The 20,886-nt window shown below is 40.5% G+C and overlaps 1 protein-coding gene across 1 annotated transcript in view; it reads left to right on the top strand.

Annotated features, from left to right (window-relative positions):
- Positions 1-20,886, top strand: part of STK32B (serine/threonine kinase 32B) — a 256,531-nt gene that overhangs the window by 142,797 nt on the left and 92,848 nt on the right. Inside the window, exon 4 of the mRNA XM_067556403.1 lies at positions 4,458-4,631. Coding sequence (XP_067412504.1) covers positions 4,458-4,631 — 174 coding nt within the window. The remainder of the gene's footprint in view (positions 1-4,457; positions 4,632-20,886) is intronic.

Here is a 20,886-nt window from a genome sequence, read left to right on the forward strand (position 1 = left end):
CCTGTGGAAAATCATGGTACGCTCGTAATGCCACTCCATGAAGTGATTGCTGATTCTGTCAATCAGATTGTTCAAACTGGATGGAGGCTCCACCTATGCAAGCTCATCTTTTATATCCTCTTTTAGCCCCAAGCAGAAATGGTGGTGTTGTGCTACCTCATTCCACCCAGTCCCAGAAGCCAAACAACAAAACCCTGCAGCATATTTGGCAACGGGTCGGCCTCCATGCCGTAAGGCCTGAAGGATTGCATCAGCGGCCCGTACATGCCTGGGGTCATAAAAAATGATGGATGTGGCTTGAATGAATTCCTCTAATTGTTGCAAGATGGGGCTGGACTGTTCCAGGAAGTGGGGGGAAGTCCATGACAAGGCCTGCCCAGTCAACAAACTTAAGATGAGCCCCATGCTGGCTTGGTCCATAGGGAATGATTGAGGAAGTAGTAGGAACAGGAGCTGCCATTGGTTCAGGAACCCCTGAAACTTACTCCATCAAATTTGTTGGGCATCAGACTCTTTGGCTCTGGGAAGGGTGGAGTAGGAGGAGCCAGCAGAGCAACCTGCGCCTGCAGGGCCGCATTCTGTGAGTGCAGAGTGATTACTTGCACCTGCAGCTTCTGGATGGTGTCCACCATTTCTGCTGGGGCATTACTAGGATCCATACTAGCACCAAGGATCCCTGGCCCTAATTTTAAGGGCTTCTGAATCTGTCAGCTAACTGGAATGAGGGTGGTCTAGCCTAGTAGTTGGAGTGGGTGTCAGGCCTAGTGGTTGGAGCAGGCATTGGGCCCTGAGGACTAGGGTCAGAGCCCGAGTCAGTAGTTGGAAGCTGGACTCAATAGTCAAACCGGACTGCAGGGACTAGATACTAGAGCCAAGGGTCAAGCTGGAATCGGTTGTCAGGAGCCAAAGCCAAGGATGAAACTAGAGGTCAGGAACTGGAGCCAGCAGGGTAGCAGGCAAGGAGGGGTTCAAGACCAAAGCAGGATAGAGGCAAGGCTGGGTGCAAGGCAGAAGCAGGAGGAACATGGTAAGATAGAGCAGGCACAGTGGTGGGCATGAGCATGGTGAAGCCAGGGAGCTGCTGGTGCTGCTGGCTTAACAGCCAGCCTGCTGGTCCCCGCAGTCAATCAAGTGGTGTGGCCAGTCAGGCAGCCTGCTTCAAGCCAGCTGTACTGATGAGGCTGCCAGGTGATTTGCTCTGCTGCAGACCCTGATTCCTGACATGACAAGACGATGACACAGCGTGGTGGCAGGTGTTATGTATGAAGGATAAAAGATATATCTGTGGCTTTCCAGTATCTCTGTGTAATATGACTCAGTGCCTGTGCACACACACTTGAGGTGAGATATAGTGCCATTGAAAATGGCTGCCCTCTGCATCCTATGTTTCCACCTATCGTGTCTGTTCCATTCCCAGCATGTTCACAGGTTCAGACATTTTAGCTGACAAATCTTCTTCATGGCCCTGGGCCCATGCAGCTCAGACCACAGCTACACTGGCATAAGTCTACAGTAATTCTGTTGGTGCTGGTGGCGTTACCCCCAGATTTCTATCAGTGTAGGTGAGATGAGAATCTGACCTCTGGTGAGGATGGTTCGTATGCGGCGACCTTACTCAAATCTTTAAGAGCTAGGTTGTGTATAGCCCATTAGTTTACCTCCTGAGGCTGGATAACAGCTTGCTTTGTTGTACATTTTATTTTTTCCACTTCCAGTCATGACAGATGCAGAGAGATGCAAGAATTGAAACATTATCCAAACTTTTGAATCTGGAAGGTATGGTTTGTCGATTTTGTTTTTTTTTAATTTGATGTGGACTGGTTTGGGTCCAGTTCAGTGAATGGATTGGTATTCACTGAAACTACTCAGAGAGCAAGATTATTTAGTATAAGAAAATGGGGCAGAATTGGGCCTTAGATGAGACTACATTTAGTATTAGTACAGCACTATCTTCTTCCTTTCCCCCCTACTTTCTTTGTCTCCCCTGCTTTCTTTTTGGTACATGTACACTCATATATCCACATTTCCTAAGATACACACTAAAGGTTTGGTTGTGGGATAACTAACCAGTGCCATTTTTTTTATGCACAAAAAAATAGACTGTGGAAGCAGAATTGCTCACTAAGGATGAAATCTTGGTCTCATTTAAGTCAATAGTATTTTTGCCATCAACTTGGAAGGAGGCCAAGATTTCATCTTTAGATTTGTATTTGTGTCTCTTTATAATTACACAGATCCATCTTTCATCTACACAATCTTTCTGTGGGCACAATTTTTCACCCACAACTCGTTCTTTTTCCTTGAAAATGACTGGATGCCGAGTTTAAAATCAAGGTCAGAATATCCCAGCACATGGTTTTTGCAAGCTAATAACAGCAACAACACAAATCCAACCTTCTAGCAGCTAATCCTTGCATCCTTGGGGAAGTGGCCTCCAGGTAGCCTCCTTGTGGGGAGGAGAGGTCTCTCATAATCCATTCTATCAAGATATAATTTTAGCGGCCATGGGACATCTCCGGTCCCAAACCAAACAAAATATTATTAATACATTTAACTGGCATTTTTTAAATCTGCAACTTCTTATCTCAGAATAAAAAATGGTAAAAAAAAATATTGAGTGTCTTATTCAAGCAGGCACTTAAGGACCAAATAACAGGTGGATCACCTTTCTAGTTACATCTGCTTTAAGCTACAACCACTCAATATAAAAACAGAACAGAAAAAAAAAAAGCAATCAGTCTTAAACATCAACCATGTATTTAAACATCACTTTTGAGATTGTTTCAGGCTCTGTAATAGGTAGAATCCAGAATAAATCTGAACATAAATGCAGCCTTTCATTTCTTTTGTTGAGGTGCACTGCGTGTGTGGAGGGAAGTACATACATGTGCCAGTCCCCGCCCCCCTTTTTATTTTGGTTAAAAAATTTGACTTATAAAGAAACAAATATAATGTAAATAAATATGTATTATTTCCCCGGCATTTGGCAGATGCACAGAAGTGCAACAGAAGATTGATACACCTATAGACATGTGCTTCTCAGAGCTATGCTCTAAAAGAACAGAAAGAGTTTAAATTCAAAATGAGCCATCTGTGACAACCCCTAAGCACTACCTCATTTCAGAAAGCATGAATCTGGGAATAGAAGTGAAGCTGTATAAAGCTGTTTGATTAAAATAATCTAATATAGACTTTTCTGCCTCGTATTTTTGCTATGGATTTTCTAGATGAAACATTCATTATTTCTGTAACATATTTTTAGGGACACTTAAAAATTAGAGGACAACATTATTGTAGTACTGAAGATGACTCAGAGAGAGCATACACAATTGCACACCACACAGGGTAATATGTGTCAAAAGATGTATTACTACAGTAGTTTAGCAGTCAGTGTGTCATATCCTCAGATGGTGTAAACTGGTATAACTTTATAACATACTTACTTTATATTAGAAAAATAAATAAGGCATTAATCTTGTACTATATGTAAGAAAAAAACAGCATCTTATAAAAATCCACTGTTCAGAATTTAAAACCAGTGAGTTCCTGACAGTGTTTTCTGATCACAACAAAAATATGGCAATGGCATGGTAAGTAGAAATTCGTGGAAATTACCCTTTGTCCTGGTGATAACCACATTATATGTGTTAGTTGGCTGATCTTTGGATTTATAATGTTTAAGACAGACTAGAATTTGGCCCTTGGTGTTTTCCACAAGCACTTCTTGTAAAGGGTTAATCAGAAATCAATCAGTGACCATCGAGAAGACTTTATAAAATGTCATTATATATGGAGAACATAAGTAATGTTGGGCAATGTAGTTTTATTTCCTCTGATGAATGAATTCAGGGCCATAATACAAGATATGGGGTAGATGTGTCTTATTGGGAGTTGGCTATATAAACAGAGTGGGGAATATACCCTACATGATAAAAGGTCCCAATCCTGCAAGATAATACTTGTGGATGCAGATTCATCACCTGTGCCTGCATTTATCTGACTATTGAGCATGGTTTTTATAGGCCTTTTTTTCATTCCTGCTACTTGGGAGGCAATTTATGGATTTGAAAGATACCTACTCATTTTAAAATACATAAATCCCAAAAGATTTTTGAAATACTGGCAGCAATAAATCAGTTTTAAAACTGGTGATCCATGTTTCTCAAATTCAAAATGCCAGGTGACATTTGTGGGCCCAGTTCTGCTTTTCTTGTGCATCCAAAAGAGCTGCTGTTGTCAGAGTGAGGTTTGAGTGCATAAGGAACACAGGATTGGGCTAGTCTTGGTAGTACTGGAAAAAACAATCTATTGCATTTGAGCAAACTGTTGTCCTACCATGGGCAGATACCTGAAGGATCTGGCTGTTTTTTGTTTTTTTAATATCTTGCTTTGCCAAAAACAGCTAATTGAATTGAACCGAATAATAGTTTTTTCATTTCCATAATTATTTCTTCCAGGTATTCTTTTCAAGATGAAGAAGACATGTTCATGGTGGTTGATCTGTTGCTTGGAGGGGATCTGCGTTACCACCTACAACAGAATGTGCATTTTAATGAAGGAACTGTTAAATTATATATTTGTGAACTGGCACTTTCACTGGACTATTTGCAGAGATATCATATAATTCACAGGTAAATGAATAGCATTCATTCTATTAGTAAAGAACGTATAAACTATGACACAAGTGAGGGACTTCTTTATTTAGCCACATTGCGGATTCTTTTACTCCACCTGTATGTGTCTCATTTATTGCATTGTTGGTTTTGAGTAACCTAAATTCTGCCTGTTGATACCTATGCAAAGCTCCTGCTGCATAAATGTAACCAGGAGTTGGATTTGACCCTGGTGGGATTTTTTCCCTTCACTCATCCTTGCAATATTGCTGTTTCCATCCCCCCTTTCTTTGTCATACTCCCTTTGTTTATCCTCTTATTCAAGAGCTGTGGTGCACGCTTGTTTAATATTTTATTTTGTTTAATATTAGATACAATACTCTGAAGGCCACCTGTTTGAATTTTTCTTAATTCCCTTACAATTTTCCTGAGCGCACACATTTGTAAATCAATGGAATAACCATCAGAAGGAAAAAAAGCAAAGAGCATCACATCACAGCAACTGATGATGAGGAACTAGCTGTCAGTTTCCAGAAGACTAGAAATGTGCATGGGGAAAACAAGAGAAATGGAAAGGAACAAAGTGGAAGAAATTATAGGCTCTGTGTTCTTTCCCTCTCTGTGGCATTTCCTATAATGCAATGATCTGTTTGTTAGTTTGCCGGATCTTAAACTATTTAAAGTAGTCACAAAAGTAGTCAGTGTAAATTATGCCTCTTTGTCAAGAATGCCACGCATCAGGTATCTGTCCATCTTTCTTGAATGATTCTAAACCTAATTTGAGCCTGAAGGTGGGTTCCCTTGTGATGTCAATAACCGCAAACTGCAGAATAAAAAAAGTCATGGGCCTGATTCTGCTTTTACATTGGTTTTACAGCAGTGAAATTCTATTGAATTCAGTAGGATTCCTCTTGGTTTACATCAGTATAAGTGGGAGGAGAAGCCGGCCTCATGTGTCACCAGAATTGTTAGATCTTTATTTCAGAGGCCAAATTGAAATTGTTCATGCAATGGGGTTGACAGTGATCAATATAAATAGGTTCTTCTAAACAAATTAATTGAGACCTGTCATCCTGTCCACCCACCAGTACTCCCTTGTGCTGTTGTATGAGAAAGCTAGCTGATTACAAGTACGTTCTGACTCAACATGGAAAGGCGGAATCATATCCTATCTTTTCCAGCTGATTGGATACATCTCCAGTCTAAAATCAGGCAGAAGTAGAAGCTTATTCTGTATTGTAGCACCCACACAAAACAAAACTGAAATAAGCTTTGTAACTATTGATTTTCTTGCAAGTTAAATTTGGATGAATGTTGTGGGAATTTCCTGAACTTTTGCATCCTCTGCATAATACTAACATTTTTTTATAGATTTCTATAAATTTTGCATTCACAGTGAATGTTTCAAAAGTACTACTCAGCATGATCTATTTCTATGCCTTAAGGAACACTCCCTGAGTAAGAACAAATTGTTGAGCATTTCTTTCTTGTGCAAATGGGGAGAGATTTGTACAGCTGAGCTACGCAAAATATTAAGAAAACCTTACACCAACAAAACCCAACAACTTTTGGGTTTTGTTTCAAACTTGAAACTGAGATGAAGTTCCACAGAAAAGTTTGTGAAGGTTTGCAAACATCTTGAGCAAATCAGGATCCAGCTTCAAGCAATTCATGGTTTTGCATCAAAATTAATGCATTTTTTATGGCTTGTGGTGCAAAACTAGGGGAAAATTAATTGTTTCAATGGAGAGTTACTTCTGCTTCTATAAATCAGCTCATCTTGAACTCCAAGGGTCTGATTCTCCTCACTTGCACTGAACTGATGATGGTTGACTTGCACCGGGGTGAAAGGTAAATCACATCTCAATCAATTTGAGGTATGACCATTGTTAGTTGCCTTTGCTTCATTCACCTTGTTCCAGTTTGTGCTTAAGGGATTCTACTGCCCTAAGCAAACTAGCAAAGTCCATTTTTTTTAACCCACAGTCACCTAACACTTACTGAACATCTGTGCTGCCTCTAATATTTTTACTTCTCTCAGTAATTTTTTCCTATGCCTATTTGGTAGAGTCCTCTCCTTCTGCTTTCTATAGAGCTGGCAGGAGGACTTTGAATCTGTTTTGCAGCAACTTTCAAGGTTCTGACATTTATTGTCATTCCACGTTGAAACAAACATGAAACGTTTCAAACATTTTTGCAAAAACAGAATTTTGTTGAAATGTCTGTTTTTGGATCAAAACTGGTGTTGACTGAAATGTCCATTTTCAGTTCAAAACCTGTGTGTGTGGCCTAGTCTGGTCTAGGGGCATGTGGGAAGAAGAACCAGGATCAAGCCTTTGAATCAAGCGAAGCAGGGACTTGAAACTGGGTCTCACACATTCCAGAGCCGTTCCCTAACTACCAGGCTATAGCGAAAGAGAACTTTACTTTCTCTCACCTTCCTGACAAAACGTTATCCAAACTGAAATGTTCTGGCTTCGATGAAATTGTATTTTGTCAGAAATGTTCCCACCAGCACTACCTTCTACTCCATCTCAATCACAATCAGAAATTCAACTTTATTAACCAGATCCTGAACTGGTGGAAGTCAGTGTAGCACCATGGGCATCAATGGCACTATGCCACTTTACATCAGCTGAGGATCTGAGCCAGCATTGTTAGACAGTGAGGAAGTACATGTATCCGCTAAGAAAAGACTCAGTGTTGTGAGCATTCTATCACTACCACAGATTAAATCAAAGTACAGTTGGGTATTTCTACATCTTGGTAGCAGATATCAGCAATAACATTTCAACAAAATCTTCTCCACTTCAGTAGTCACACTTTCACCTAGAAAATTGCAGTAAATCTTTGCTTTTGAATGTGTATGTTAATAGCCTAGAAAAAAAATTGCTAGTGATTCATTGAAAGAGCGACACACTACATTTTGTCTGTGTTACAAAGAAAGAACCATGGTGTGACTCATCAGACTGAGCTGCTAGACTGTAAAATGGCAGAATAATAAAGGGCTGAATATACAGTACCTGAGACAGGAACTTAAATCTTCCCCAATATTTACAGTTTTGTGTGAAATGTGCACAGGTTTCCATTACTATTACCTCCAGCTATATTGTTATGTTTTGTTGTTGAGACTAACCTGCAGCCATGTAAGTTTAATACAACAAGAAGTGGCAATTTAAAATGTAACTGCTTTTTTTCTTCCCCCAAATCTTGAAATATCAGTTTTGTAATCTGTCAAGATAAGATTTAGGGCTGGTCAACACTACACGGTTAGGTCAAAATACAGCAGCTTATGTCAACCTAAATTATATCAGTGACTATAGTACAGCCTTCCTCCACCAATGTAAGTGCCCTTCTACGCCAACATAATAAGTCCACCTCCACAAGAGGCATAAGGCTTATGTCGGTGTAGTTAGGGTGACTCAGTGTTTTTGTGTAGACACTGCGTTCCTTATATCTGCTGATATCTGTCTTCCCTGAAGAGCTGGGCAGCTGGACCCTGTTCTGGGCTGGGAGCTGGGGCGAGAAGCCAGGGTGGCTTTGGATCCTGCTCTGGGCTGGGAGCCGGGACAAGAAGCCCAGGTGGCTTCAGACTCCACTCCTGGTTGGGAACTGGAGCAAGAAGCCTGAGTGGCTTCAGACCCTGCTCCCGACTGGGGATCGGGGCGAGAAGCCCAGCATGGAATGGAGAGGGGAGAAGCCCCTGCTGCTTTCTCTGCATCCAGTGGGGAATGAGGAGTGGGGAGGGGGAGGAAGCAGGGAGGTGAGGCAGCCCACCAGAAGCCTGGGAGCTTGTGGGGCAGCTGGACTCCAAGCAGGGAGCTGCCAGTGGAGCTGAGAAACCGGACTCTCAGCTCCCCGCATTGCCCCTCTTAGGTCGGTGGAAGTCAACCTAATACAGGTAAACTTACATTTCTAATGTAGACGTACCCTTAGAGAACTGATACATTCTGTGAGTTATTTCCAAATTATAATTATACATGTAGAAAGTTAGAATAACTCCACTGACATTTGCCAGTTTGACTTCAATGGAGGTACCCCAGAACCACACAAGTGTAATTTGTATGGGCCTACCTCTGATTTTACTAAACTGGTTTTAAATCCCTATGGAACTCCATGGACACTGATGGAGTTAATACAGATTTACTCTGTTACTAGCAAAAGCAGAATTACAACCAATAAAAATAACATAGAAATTATTTTCAGAACTATTCCAATAAATTAGGAACCATTAGGAAATGGAGAGACAATAAGATAAAAAATATCCTAATGCCACTATGTAAATCCATGGTATGCCTACACTTTGAATATTGTGAGCAGTTCTGGTTGTCCCATGACAAAAAAAAGATATATTAGAATTGGAAAAAATACAGAAAAGGACAACAAAAATGATTACGGATGTAGAACAGCTTCCATTTGAGGAGAGATTAAAAAGACTGGGACTGTTCAGCTTTGAAAATAGATGACTAAAAGCGGGATATGACAGAGGTCTATAAAATCATGAATAGTGTGGAGAAAGGGAATAAGGACCTGCTATTTACCCTTTCATGTAACACAAAAACCAGAAGTCACCCAAAGAAATTAATAGTCAACAAGTTTAAAACAAACGTAAGGAAGTACTTCTGCGTACAACTTACAGTCAACCTGTGGAACTCATTGCCAGAGGATGTTGTGAAGGCCAAAAGTATAACTGGGTTCAAAAAAGAATTACATAAATTCATGGAGAGTAAATTCATCAATGGCTATTAGCCAAGATGGTCAGGGACACAATCCCATGGACTGAGTATTTCTAAACTTCCAAATGCAAGAAGCCGGGACTAGACAACAGGGGATGGATCACTTGATCACTGTGTTCTGTTCATTCCCTCTGAGGCATCTGGCACAAGCCAGTGCAGGAAGATAGGATACTGGGTTAGATAAACCATTGGTCAGACCTAGTATGGCCGTTCTTGTCTACCAACTTTATAGAAACACACTAATTCCTATTCAGATTCACAGTAAACTACAGTTCACCCCCTTACCCCTCCATAGTTATTCAGTTTCCAATACTCTGATTGGTTCTGAATGTCTGCTTTCTGTAGCTACTCTATGGCTATGTGGTGGTTCTCCAGGTACCCAGGACAGTGAATCACCTTGTTAGCCCCTGGCTCTACAAGAGGGAGCCTTGTCTGTGGGTGTTTGCTCCCTAGCACCACCAGCCTTTCAGCCCCACAAGCGCTCTCCTCTGGGTGATGGCCAGCCCTGTCTTTGCCTTGAAGGTTAACAATAGATGCACCCTAGTCCCTAGGCCCTTTGAAGCATTTCCTTCTGCTATCCAGCCACTAACCTTGATGGTTCACAGAAATTCCAGATCCTCTGCCCCTCAAGGAGCAATGTACCCCCATTTACCAGTTTTGGTTTAACTCACTGCTCCTGTAAAACACATTTGTAGCCATTTATATAAACCAAAAGTAAGAAGGAACAGAGATTCAACTAGAAACGAGAGAGTGGTGGAAACAAATGTTCACAATACCAAAAATCAAAAACAGAAACCTGGATCTACATTTATTAATAGTTACCTTTCTTATCTAATAAGGTAGGTTCCCCTCCTCCCTCCCCCACAAAGTGCAGTCTGTTGCAGAGCTGACTGGCTTCACAGGAACCAGGATCCAATTTTTCATAAGAAAACCCCCGTTACTCAAGATGTTTCCTCAGTGAATGGATGGAGAGTGTCTTTCCCCACCTTGTGTTATGCTGAAACAGTCTTCTGTCTTTATTCAGCAGCAGCACGATTCTCTGTCTGTTGTAACATTCCATTTTTTTTTTTTTAATCTCCAAATGGTTTTGATTCATTGCTGTTGTCTCTGATGGTTTTCCATTGAAAGTCCTTGGTGGAGCAAGGCTTGATTCTGGAGCCTTGCATTACATTACTGACTAACCAGGGAGGGGTGACAACTCCCTCATGCCTGAATGGGCCATTACTAAGACATATTATTCACTGATGATGATCTTCTACTCCAAGTCCATAAAACATATTTTCAATATAAATACATTATGCCATACATATATCTCAAATGATTATTAACCTTAACACATTATGAACTTTCTGTAGATACCTTAAATTCTACTCTATGGATAAATATCCTGCAAGACATATGTTTGATGTAGCGAGTTTCTCAGGTCTGAGGTGAGAATTGTAAAGAACAGGGGACCTTTGCCAAGGAGCCACTGTTGTCTCATCCAATCATAATATACAAAAATTGTACAGTTGCTGTTGGAAAGCAATACAGTTCATCTCTTCCCCCCATAGTTATTCAGTTCCTAGCACCATGATTGGTTCTGAATGTCTGCTTTGTGTAACTATTCTATAGCTATTTTGTAATAACCATACAGTATGTGAATCCCTGGGGGAAACAAATGGGTGTTACGGCACTGTCTCAAAAATAGCTGACACCGTTTGGCTCATGAAAAATTACCTGGCTGCCAAGACCCCTATAATGACACTGCACAATGGATCTAGGGGGACTACAAGCTGCACACCACCAAAAAAAGGGAGCAACCCAATTAATTCATGATCTCAAACGGCTCAGATCTACTCCATCCTCACAGGGACACCAGATGGTCTGCGGATTGAGGGGGCCCCAGGATCTTCTGGCTCAAAAACCCGGGGTTATCAAGTTGCACCCTAGTCTGAGAGACTGCTGACCCACCAGACGTAAAGATGGGGATATCGCTGGAATCTGAACTTGGGTGATCCCCACTCAAATGCTTGGAGGTAGAGCCAGTCATCACAGCCAAGACTAAGTGTTTCACGTGTGGGCATTTCACCTCCTGGGCACTGTTCCTGAGATCGCCCCTAAATGGAGCACAGCTTTGGAAAGATCTGGACCCTATGGGCACAAGCTCGACAAGGAAGACCTGCGAAGTTGGTGATTCCTAACCAAGGGCCAACTCGGGGCTCAATCATACTACAGTGTTATGCATGGGAACATGAAACTGTACCTGTGCATTCAAGTGATTCTAATAGTGAGGGAGTGCACAGAGTCCCTGATGGGGCCATTGCACCGATGCTCACTTACCCCATTATTGCTGACTGAGACCAGAACTATTTTGGGGAGTTGCTAAAGTAGCTTGTGGGATCCTATCCAAATGGCAGGACCTCTCTGCCTCCAGCCACAGGTCCAGCTGGGCCAATGACCCTTGTGGACATGGGTGAGATCTCATGGGTGAGGGGTGTCCCATGTATCTGACCCAACCCAACAAAACAAGGCCCCATCCCAGGATCACAAGGAGGCAACCCCCCATTATTTGACTTGGAAATTCTGACCTAGTTCTCAAACTTTGTAGTGGAACAATGGGCGGATGACATGTTGAACTGAGCATAGTAATGGCAGTAGTAAATGGAGAGACCATAGAGCTCCATCAAGCAGAAGTGTTCTCACACTTCAAAATTCAGGGGGGTCATCTATGCTACATTGAGAAGGACCAGTAGACCAGAAAAGTTCAGAATCAAAACCCCTAGCCCACTGGCAAGTGCCCTACGAGCTGATGCGACAAGTGAGGCACGTAAATCACAAAATCTGACAATTGGAAAGGTACATGAGATCTACCATGTGAATCTTTTGAAACCGTGGAAAGCCCAAGAGTGTCTACTAATAGCCCCCTACCCACTCAAAGCTGAATTAGGCCCACAGGTTTCCAAGGCTCAGAGCCAGCAATGGTCAAGATTGGAAATAACCTCACTTCAGACCAAAGAACCAGGCTCAACAGGTGATACACTACTTCTCTTCTGTATTTTTTACTCAACCTGGACAGATCCATTTAATAACACATAACATCCAGATGGAACCAGGGCTTAAAGTCAGAGAAGATCCTTGACCTCTTATCCAGAAGTTGAAGGAAACCATGAAATGAGAACTCCAGTCAATGATAGAGTAAACGAGGAATCATTCAGTGACTGGAAAAGCGCTGTAGTATTGGTCTCCAAGCTTGATGGAACCACTCAGTGTTGTACTGATTTCCAAAAGGTCAACCCAGTCTCAAAATTTGATGTGTATCAATGCCTCACATTGATGAACTACTCTACTGGCTAGGGGAAGCAGAGTACATCACCACTCTGATGAAGGGATATTGGCATATTCCCCTCACACCAGAATCCAAGGAAGTGACAGCTTTTTCCACTCCCTTTGGGATCTGTCAATTCTGGACAATGCCCTTTGGATTGCCTGGGGCCATGTTCCAGTGGCTAATGGGCCAGATCCTCCAACTCCATAGCCAACATGCTGCCATGTTCTTAGATAACGTCATAGTCTACGGACAAAACTGGCAGGACCACCTAAAACATGTGACGGCTGTGTTAGTCCCTCCAGGAGGTTGGCCTGAGAGCAAATCCGCTAAAATATCACCTGTGCAAGGATGAAACAATCTAACTTGGGTACACTTTGATCATGTTGGATCAAATCCTGAAGTCTTTCCTCACTGATAACAAGCTTTAAGACTACATGTCTAGGTCCTTTATATTGTGTCTAGTGCCGGTTGAAAAGAATTAGTGAATAATTTGTTTGACAAATGTATTCCCATTAAAAGCTGAATGAATTATTATTATTTCAGGCATGACCAACACAACCTCCCTCCCCTCACAAGCTTTGCTGCTCATACATTTTAACAAAACCTGCCAGTAGTTGGCTAACATGCCACACATTTTCAGCCTGAGTAACTTGGGCTGCACATTTTCACTGTATTTCTTACAGTGTTTACTTGAAGAGTTGAATCAAGGATGTTTTTTGCAGATAGAGGCTTTGTTCTGAGGAACGTTAGGCCTGTGATTCTATAGATGCTTCCCTTAAAACACATGCCATGTTGGTAGAATTACATTTTCTCTCTCACTAGGGGTAAGAGATTTCTATGGCCCTAAATTAACTGTGTTATCCTTACAACTCTGTCATCACTTGGCAGTTTCATGCTGTCAGGACTGAGGCTGGATGTGACAGATGTCTGGAAAAGAAATTTCAATAGCCTTCCAGCAATATTTTAGTGTAAAGTACTAAAGGGTCCATCTGCCCTGATTTTTTTTTTCATTTGATTTTCATTTGTTTTCTCTCACCCACCCATCTCGTGATTTTATTGTCATCACCATTTTGAATGGCATGGCTGTAGGTTCCACTTTTGACAAAGAACAGCAAAACTATTATGCTCATGGGTGGTAGTGAGGTTATTTAGCTGCCAGTGTAACACACAAGCAAAGTGTGTGTTGTGTCCCTCTCTCTTGTGGCTGGTCCACTTTCAGAAAGTTTACCACTCCTACTAACTTCAGCAATTATTCTTTTAGTTCATATGGCAAAAATCTGCACTGCAATGCAAAAGGTCACAAGTTCTAAACTGCTCAGAGGGTGACTACACCAACAATTCTGTAAAGTAAAGAAACATTTCTATATGTTTACAACTTCTATCTTTTATACAGACTTTTACTTATGGCTCTATACATTTTATGTCAAGATGATAAACTCCAAAATAAAGTGATTTCTGTGTAAAATTGTCCACTTAAATTGTAAGTGGTAGTTAACATAGGGCAGGAAAGTTCAGATATGGAAGGAACCAAAGTAGTCTCACTTTGAGTTCTTCCTTAGGCATATGTGAAAGCAGTGTATGTTCATGATAGAGCATGCTAGATTGCAGCCCATACTAGAGTTTTTCTTGCTGGCAAACACATTTTTTGCTCATTAGCAATTAACAGCATCTTGAAGCAGATTGAACGGGAAAAATATTCTGAGTGTGGTTATTATTCATATATGCTCACAAAGGTCATGACAGCATAAGATACCTATCCACTGAATTATCTTCAGATTATGTGTATTTCTCCATTTCCTTCATATTTTAAATCCTTTTATTGAGCTTTTGAAATAAGTGCAAGTTTGCATTCTTTCAAAAAAAAAAAAATGCAGGTGCTGAATAATAGATCTCAAATAAGAGAAGAAAATTAGATGATGTATCAAATCCATTAAGAAAATGAACACCATGCAGACAACAAAGTGCAGAAAAAATACTGAGCATTTGTAAGCTAGCATTGATAAAAGAGAATGTAATTCACAAATTCTTGGCATAAAAATTAAATCTCAAATGATACCTTAAAAAGGAATAAGATGTCACAAGACATTATTTATGTTCAGAAATAAAAACTTTCACCATCTGAACTGAGATCTTTCAGTATGAGAATGAATTCTAATTTTATTATTAGTTATTATTTATTTCAAAGCAGTAAAAAAACCCATATTCTTTGTGTTATATGATTTACCACATGACTTACCTGCCTTTGACAAAATTTGGTGGGAAATAATATTGAAGTCTAGGTATCTAAAGCATAGACTCAGTAGATAAAGTCAATAATTGTCTGTATCAGTTAGGGGATTCTGTGAGTTGTCCTGAGATGCTCCATGCATACCTCTGTGAGAAAAAGACCATCCACACCAGTGGTCATTGCCATACTCTTTTACAGGGTGCAAGTTGGGGTCAGCTGTGCTGCCAAGTATCAAGAAGGGGAAAGAGAAAGACCCATCCTCACATCACCTCTACCCACACTTTTTTTGGGAGTCTAGTGCTGATATTGGTAATAGACTCCTTTGATCCTTACATCCTGGAAGTGCAAAAATGAAGATTGTGTCTGACCTCCACATAGGGAGGTGAGGAAGGGAAGACTCTTTATGCAATTCCCTACCCAAATGCTCCACATTTTGTAATGATATGTTTACTTGCAGTATATTGTTCAGCCACCAGATGTCTCTATCTGCTGCATAGACTTGCAGACAAGGTGTGGTCACAGGTTTAAAAAAAAAAAAAGGAGACAAAGTTGGAACTCAAGCCACGTGGAAGACTATTTGTAATTGTAGCTGCTTTTCTTAATACATGCCTCTTATTTGAGAAGCTGTGATTCTGTATATCATGAAACACCCAAGCAGGTGTAGGAAAAACTTCCTACTTCTCAGGGTAGTTAAGCATGGGAATAAATTGCCTAGGGAGGTTGTGGAACCTCCATCATTGGAGATTTTAAAGAGCAATTAGACAAACACCTGTCAAGGATGATCTAGCTAATACTTAGTCCTGCCATAAGTGCAGGAGACTGGATTAGATGACCTCTCAAGGTCCCTTCCAGTCCTACGATTTTATGCTTCTGTGATCCGATCTTTGATGCTTGTACATCACTCTGAAGATAAAAAAAGAGCTATATTAGTGCTAAATATTATTCTTATATGTCTGTTCCACAAACACTCACTATCAGTTCTTACAAATTGTGTTACTATTTTTGGTCTTTTTTCTGGTTTCCTGTTTGGTATTTACTTACTGATTTTGCTTTTCCTTCTGAATCTTTTCTCTTCCCATTGTGATTTAGCTGCAACCAACACTACATAAATATACTTAAGTCTTCATTTTCCTTTTCTAAAGTCATAAGTATGTGATAATGTTATAATTAGAGGACTATGGACTCCAGGGATTCTCAGACTTAGTTGTTGCTTCATACTCCATACTGCATGAAAATATTTCTGTCCTGGAACAAGATAAAGAACCCATCAGTGGGGCTCATAGGAGGACTAAATATCTATTCTTGCTCATTGTTGGGAAAAACGAGGAAAGGATGACATATAAGCTGGATGGAGCAGTGCAACAAGCTAGAAGATTTTTTCTTATGATTCTCATTATAATTCAAGACCACAAACCCCTTTTTTACTTTCTTAAGTATCTGCAGGGTCCCAGTGACTGACTTAAAATATGAATATCTCCAGAAAAAAAGAATTGGAAAGGATCAAACCCATTAGTGCTAACTAGGGCTGAGGGAACAGGCTTGCCAGGAATCAGAATGGTTTTGTACCAAAGAGTTCAGGCCTGCTGAAATGAACCCATGCTCCATTAATTTAGATTCTCTTTTTGAGATCAGGTTTGATAGCACCAACTCTGGGTAGAGCAGGGGAAGGAGAGAGCTGTTCTTTACAGAGAACAGCTGACTTTAGTGACACTAAGCTCTAATCAGATCAGCAGCTTTGTGCAACTCATGAGGTGGAAAGAGGCTATAAAATGGACCACAAATAGCCAGGAGGGATTCCCTGAAACTAGAATTCTCTGCTGAATCAAGTATGACAGCTGCCACATTGGCCAACACAATAGGCTACAACGGAAACATGTGCTGCTACAGATAAAGCTAAAGCTCACTTGCTGAGGCTGTAACAGAGCCATAGGGTATGTCGACACTGCAAAAAACAAATATTTGCGGCTGGTCTGTGTCAGTTGACTTGGGATAATGGGGGTCAGGCTGCATGGCTAGAAAATTGCAATGTAGATGTTCAGACTCAGGCTAAAGTCCAGGCTCTGGGACCCTCACTTCTCATGGGGTCCTAGAGCCCAGACTCCAGCCCAAGCCCAAATGTCTATGCTGCAGTTTTATAGCCCTGCACCCTGAGCCCCTAGAGTCAACTGACATGGGCCAGCCATGGGTGTTTTATTGCAATATGGACATGCCCATAATCTCAGTGGATTGGAAACAAAGGGGAAACTGTAACATATGCTAACCAGTAGGTTACACCAGTTTGCTGGCTCTGGGCCCTGTGCGTACCACCTCTCACTTACTGTTGGGGGATAGGGTGGGGAGTGTGTCAGAGTTCTTCTCCTCTATGCCTCTCATCCACCTGGATTCTTTGTCAAGGACCTTTGGACCATCTTATTTCTCTTTCACATTTGTCATTCTTGTCCATATACAGAAAATAGAAATAAATATATTCTCCTTCCTTCACTCTGTGTTTTAAAATGTGACACATCATCATTTTCATAGCTTCATACAGTATGAACCGGGATAAGCTGACACTGATGAAACACTATAGACTATCTCATGTCTCCAGGCCCAGTGTTGATCTCACTTACATCACTTTTCGGCTACTGTAACTCCAGTAGACTCTCTAATATTACCTCTGATGCATAGCAGTGTTGGTGGATCAGAACCAGCCTTTTCCAGTGGGATTGTCAAAATTGCTCCTTGTTGTCATAGAAGTTTCAACAGAATTCAGTAAGAGCAGAGTTAGGCCAATGTGGAGCATTTTTGAAAATCATATCCAGAATCTCCAACAGTGACAAAAGGACGGAGATTGTCATTTCCCTCATTTGTTTTCTCACAGTGCTATCTGTATTCTATATGACTAAGGTGTGTTTTTAGCCACTGGACATGTTGGCATGTTGGGGGAAGTTCAGAGCTTCTTGAACTCATCTGCTGTTGTTGGACTATCTCCTATGTGCACCTGTTCTGATCTCATGCATACAGGCACATTCTGTCCAGTAATGCATAAAGGAGCAATTTGGCTTTAAATATTATTGAATTATTCTGGTTTGTATTTTTGAAGAAGACATCAAAAAGTTTAAGCAGTTGGATAAGGATACAGCATGAATAAAGCATGTGGAGGTTTCAGCATGAATAAACTCGAACCAACAGCAACAGATGTGCCATTTACACATACCTCATGTCTCAGCTTTAGCAAGTGAAAAATGCATTACCTTACTCTGTAGCTACTGTATCTCTTTGGGGTTTCCTATCATTTTTCTTGAGGATTTCTTTACAGAGATTTTTTTTTTCTTTTAATGCCGGCAGACTGGCAATGAACGAAGATGAGAAAATGCAGATTTTTGTTGAATATTTCGTCATTGCAGGAGTTTTATTGTCTTTTGAGCTATCTTCCTGTAGAGAGACAAGGTGGGTGAGGTAATAACTTTTATTGACCCAACTTCTACTGGTGAGAGACAAGCTTTGGAACTTACACAAAGCTCTTCTTCAGGTCTAAGAAGAGCTCTGTGTAAACTCAAAAGCTTGTCTGTCTCACCAATAGAAGTTGGTCCAATAGAAGATATTACCTCACCCACCTTGTCTCTCTAATATCCTGGGACCAACTTGGCTACATCAACAAGGCATATTATCTTACTGTAGGTATTTCTCAGGTACCCACTATTGTAGCAGAGTGCCTTCTGTGTAGCTGATGAGGTGGAAGGGATTTTTTTAAAGGACAGCATCAGTTTAATCTTGTCCTTCACTCATAAATATATACAGCAGATTCTAGGACAATTTTGAGAGAGGCAAGATGATCCTGGCATGAGTTGTGTAACTTCTGACTTAGATGGATTTATGGAGAGTGAGAGAGAGGGAAGAGTCAGTTTTATGTGCTAAAGATTCATTGGGCAGGCAGGGGCTTTAATTATTGTGTTATTGATTGTGCAAGAGTTCTCTTTCTGAAGCTCCTTTGTTGACTCCTTTTTTATTTCCCCTTTATTCTTTTTTGCCTTTTGGGGCTCATCTGGGAGTTCCCTACATGGCAGCTTTCAAATATTTCTATATCCTCCATTAATTTGAATTCTAACTGTAATGTAGTTTTTCCTCATGAAGCAGCACTGCAGTTAAATGTTTCTGATTCTGAATGAGACTCCTCGTAGACAGTGTCAGCATGTTCCAGATTGTGCAAACACAACCTACTGTCAGTCCAGGGGTGAATTATCTGCTGCTCAAGGAGGTGCAATTTATATGTCCCTGCACTAGTGGCGATGAATGAAGTTTTCTGTGTGACTTAGTGAACCAACAAGTTACTTAATCACGTCTAACTTGAAATTAATGGGAAAATGAATATTCTTAAAGGTAGTCATGTTTTAAAAAGTACCTGGCTGAACTGAAACCTTAGACTATAAGTACACTGAAGTAAAATTGTGTTTTTCTTGATGTTGGAGTATCAATGGTCTTATTATCAGCACCTAGTAAACAATAATAATTTTGATGGACTAAAGCTGAGTAAATAAAATAGAGTGGGCATGGTGGTCCACTTTTTAGTTGGGATTGGCCCTGCTTTGAGCAGGGGCTTGGACTAGATGACCTCCTGAGGTCCCTTCCAACTCTAATCTTCTATGATTCTATGGTTACAATGTGATCAAAATCAGGCCTTTACATAATTACAGTGATGACAATGGCAAACAGATAGAAAATACAGTAGGACTTCAGAGTTAGGAACAACTCAGGAATGGAGGGTGTTTGTAACTCTGAAATTTTCGTAACTCTGAACAAAACGTTCTGGTTGTTCTTTCACAAGTTTACAACTGAACATTGACTTAATACAGCTTTGAAACTTTACTGTGCAGAAGAAAAATGCTTCTTTCCCTTAATTTTTTAGTGGTTTACATTTAACACAGTACTGCACTGTATCTGCTTTGTCTTTTTGTCTCTACTCCTGCCTGATTGCGTACTTCAATTCCAAATGAGGTCTGTGGCTGACCAGTCAGTTCGTAACTCTGCTGTTCGTAACGCTGAGGTTCTACTGTAACTTCTCTCAACTGGTTGCATTTTTTGTTGTTGTTTTTTGTTTTGGGAGGCAGTTAGTTTGTTTCCTTATATCTTACTCATATCAGACCTCATTTCATTGTTCATTTTTACTCTGAAACTTCAGCATATCCTTTAATAAAGAACATGCAGATGTTGCTGTTTGGCTTATAAATGCTAAAGGTGATACTTTTCAAAATAAGTGAAAACAATATAATTTCTTCTTATTTGTTCACCCTGATTTCATTAATCTAATTGTATGGTTGGGGATGGGTGATAAGTTCCTGGTTCATTTCTGTGATTTTCTTTCTTTCTTTCTTTCTTTCTTTCTTTCTTTCTGTGTTCTTATACAGCACTCAAACATATTTTTCCACACAGAAAGTTTAAGTGCTCTATGGTGTCCTGGGAGGAAGAACATTTGATTTCTACCATGGAAGGAATTTCTACTGTTTTATTTTACATGTGGACTGTCAGTGTATATACCACTTTGTCTGTATTCTGTCTTATTCAAATGAGACTGGAAACTCCTTCAGGCAGGAACCATGTTGTTCTCTAGGTATGTACAGCCATAAGCACATTGTCAGTTTATTAAAATAGTAAAGTTATTTAAAATAACACCATCACTTTTTATGTCTCTGATAAATGCCAACTAACTTGCATCAGAATTGGAAGAACAAAGAATGCTAGGAATAATGAGAGAACACTATAACAAATATAGCAAAAAGTATCATACTTCTTTTGCAGTGTCTGAAAATACAAAATGGCCAAAAATCTTAAATGTTAGGTACCTAAAGTTAGGCTTCTAAATCAATAATTAGGCACCTAAATAAAAGTGGCCTGACTTTAAGGGGTGTTGAGCCCCAGCAGCTCTCAGGGAAGCCAGCAGCAAGAGGCAAATTAGGAGTTTGGTGGTAAGAGAAAGGGGACTCTAATTTGGGGGTTTGAGAAGAAAGAGGAGACAATTCTGAC

This window comes from Emydura macquarii, unplaced genomic scaffold, assembly GCF_026122565.2.
Source record: "Emydura macquarii macquarii isolate MOO-44397 ecotype Brisbane River unplaced genomic scaffold, CSIRO-AGI_Emac_v2 contig_1768, whole genome shotgun sequence".
NCBI lineage: Eukaryota > Metazoa > Chordata > Testudines > Chelidae > Emydura > Emydura macquarii.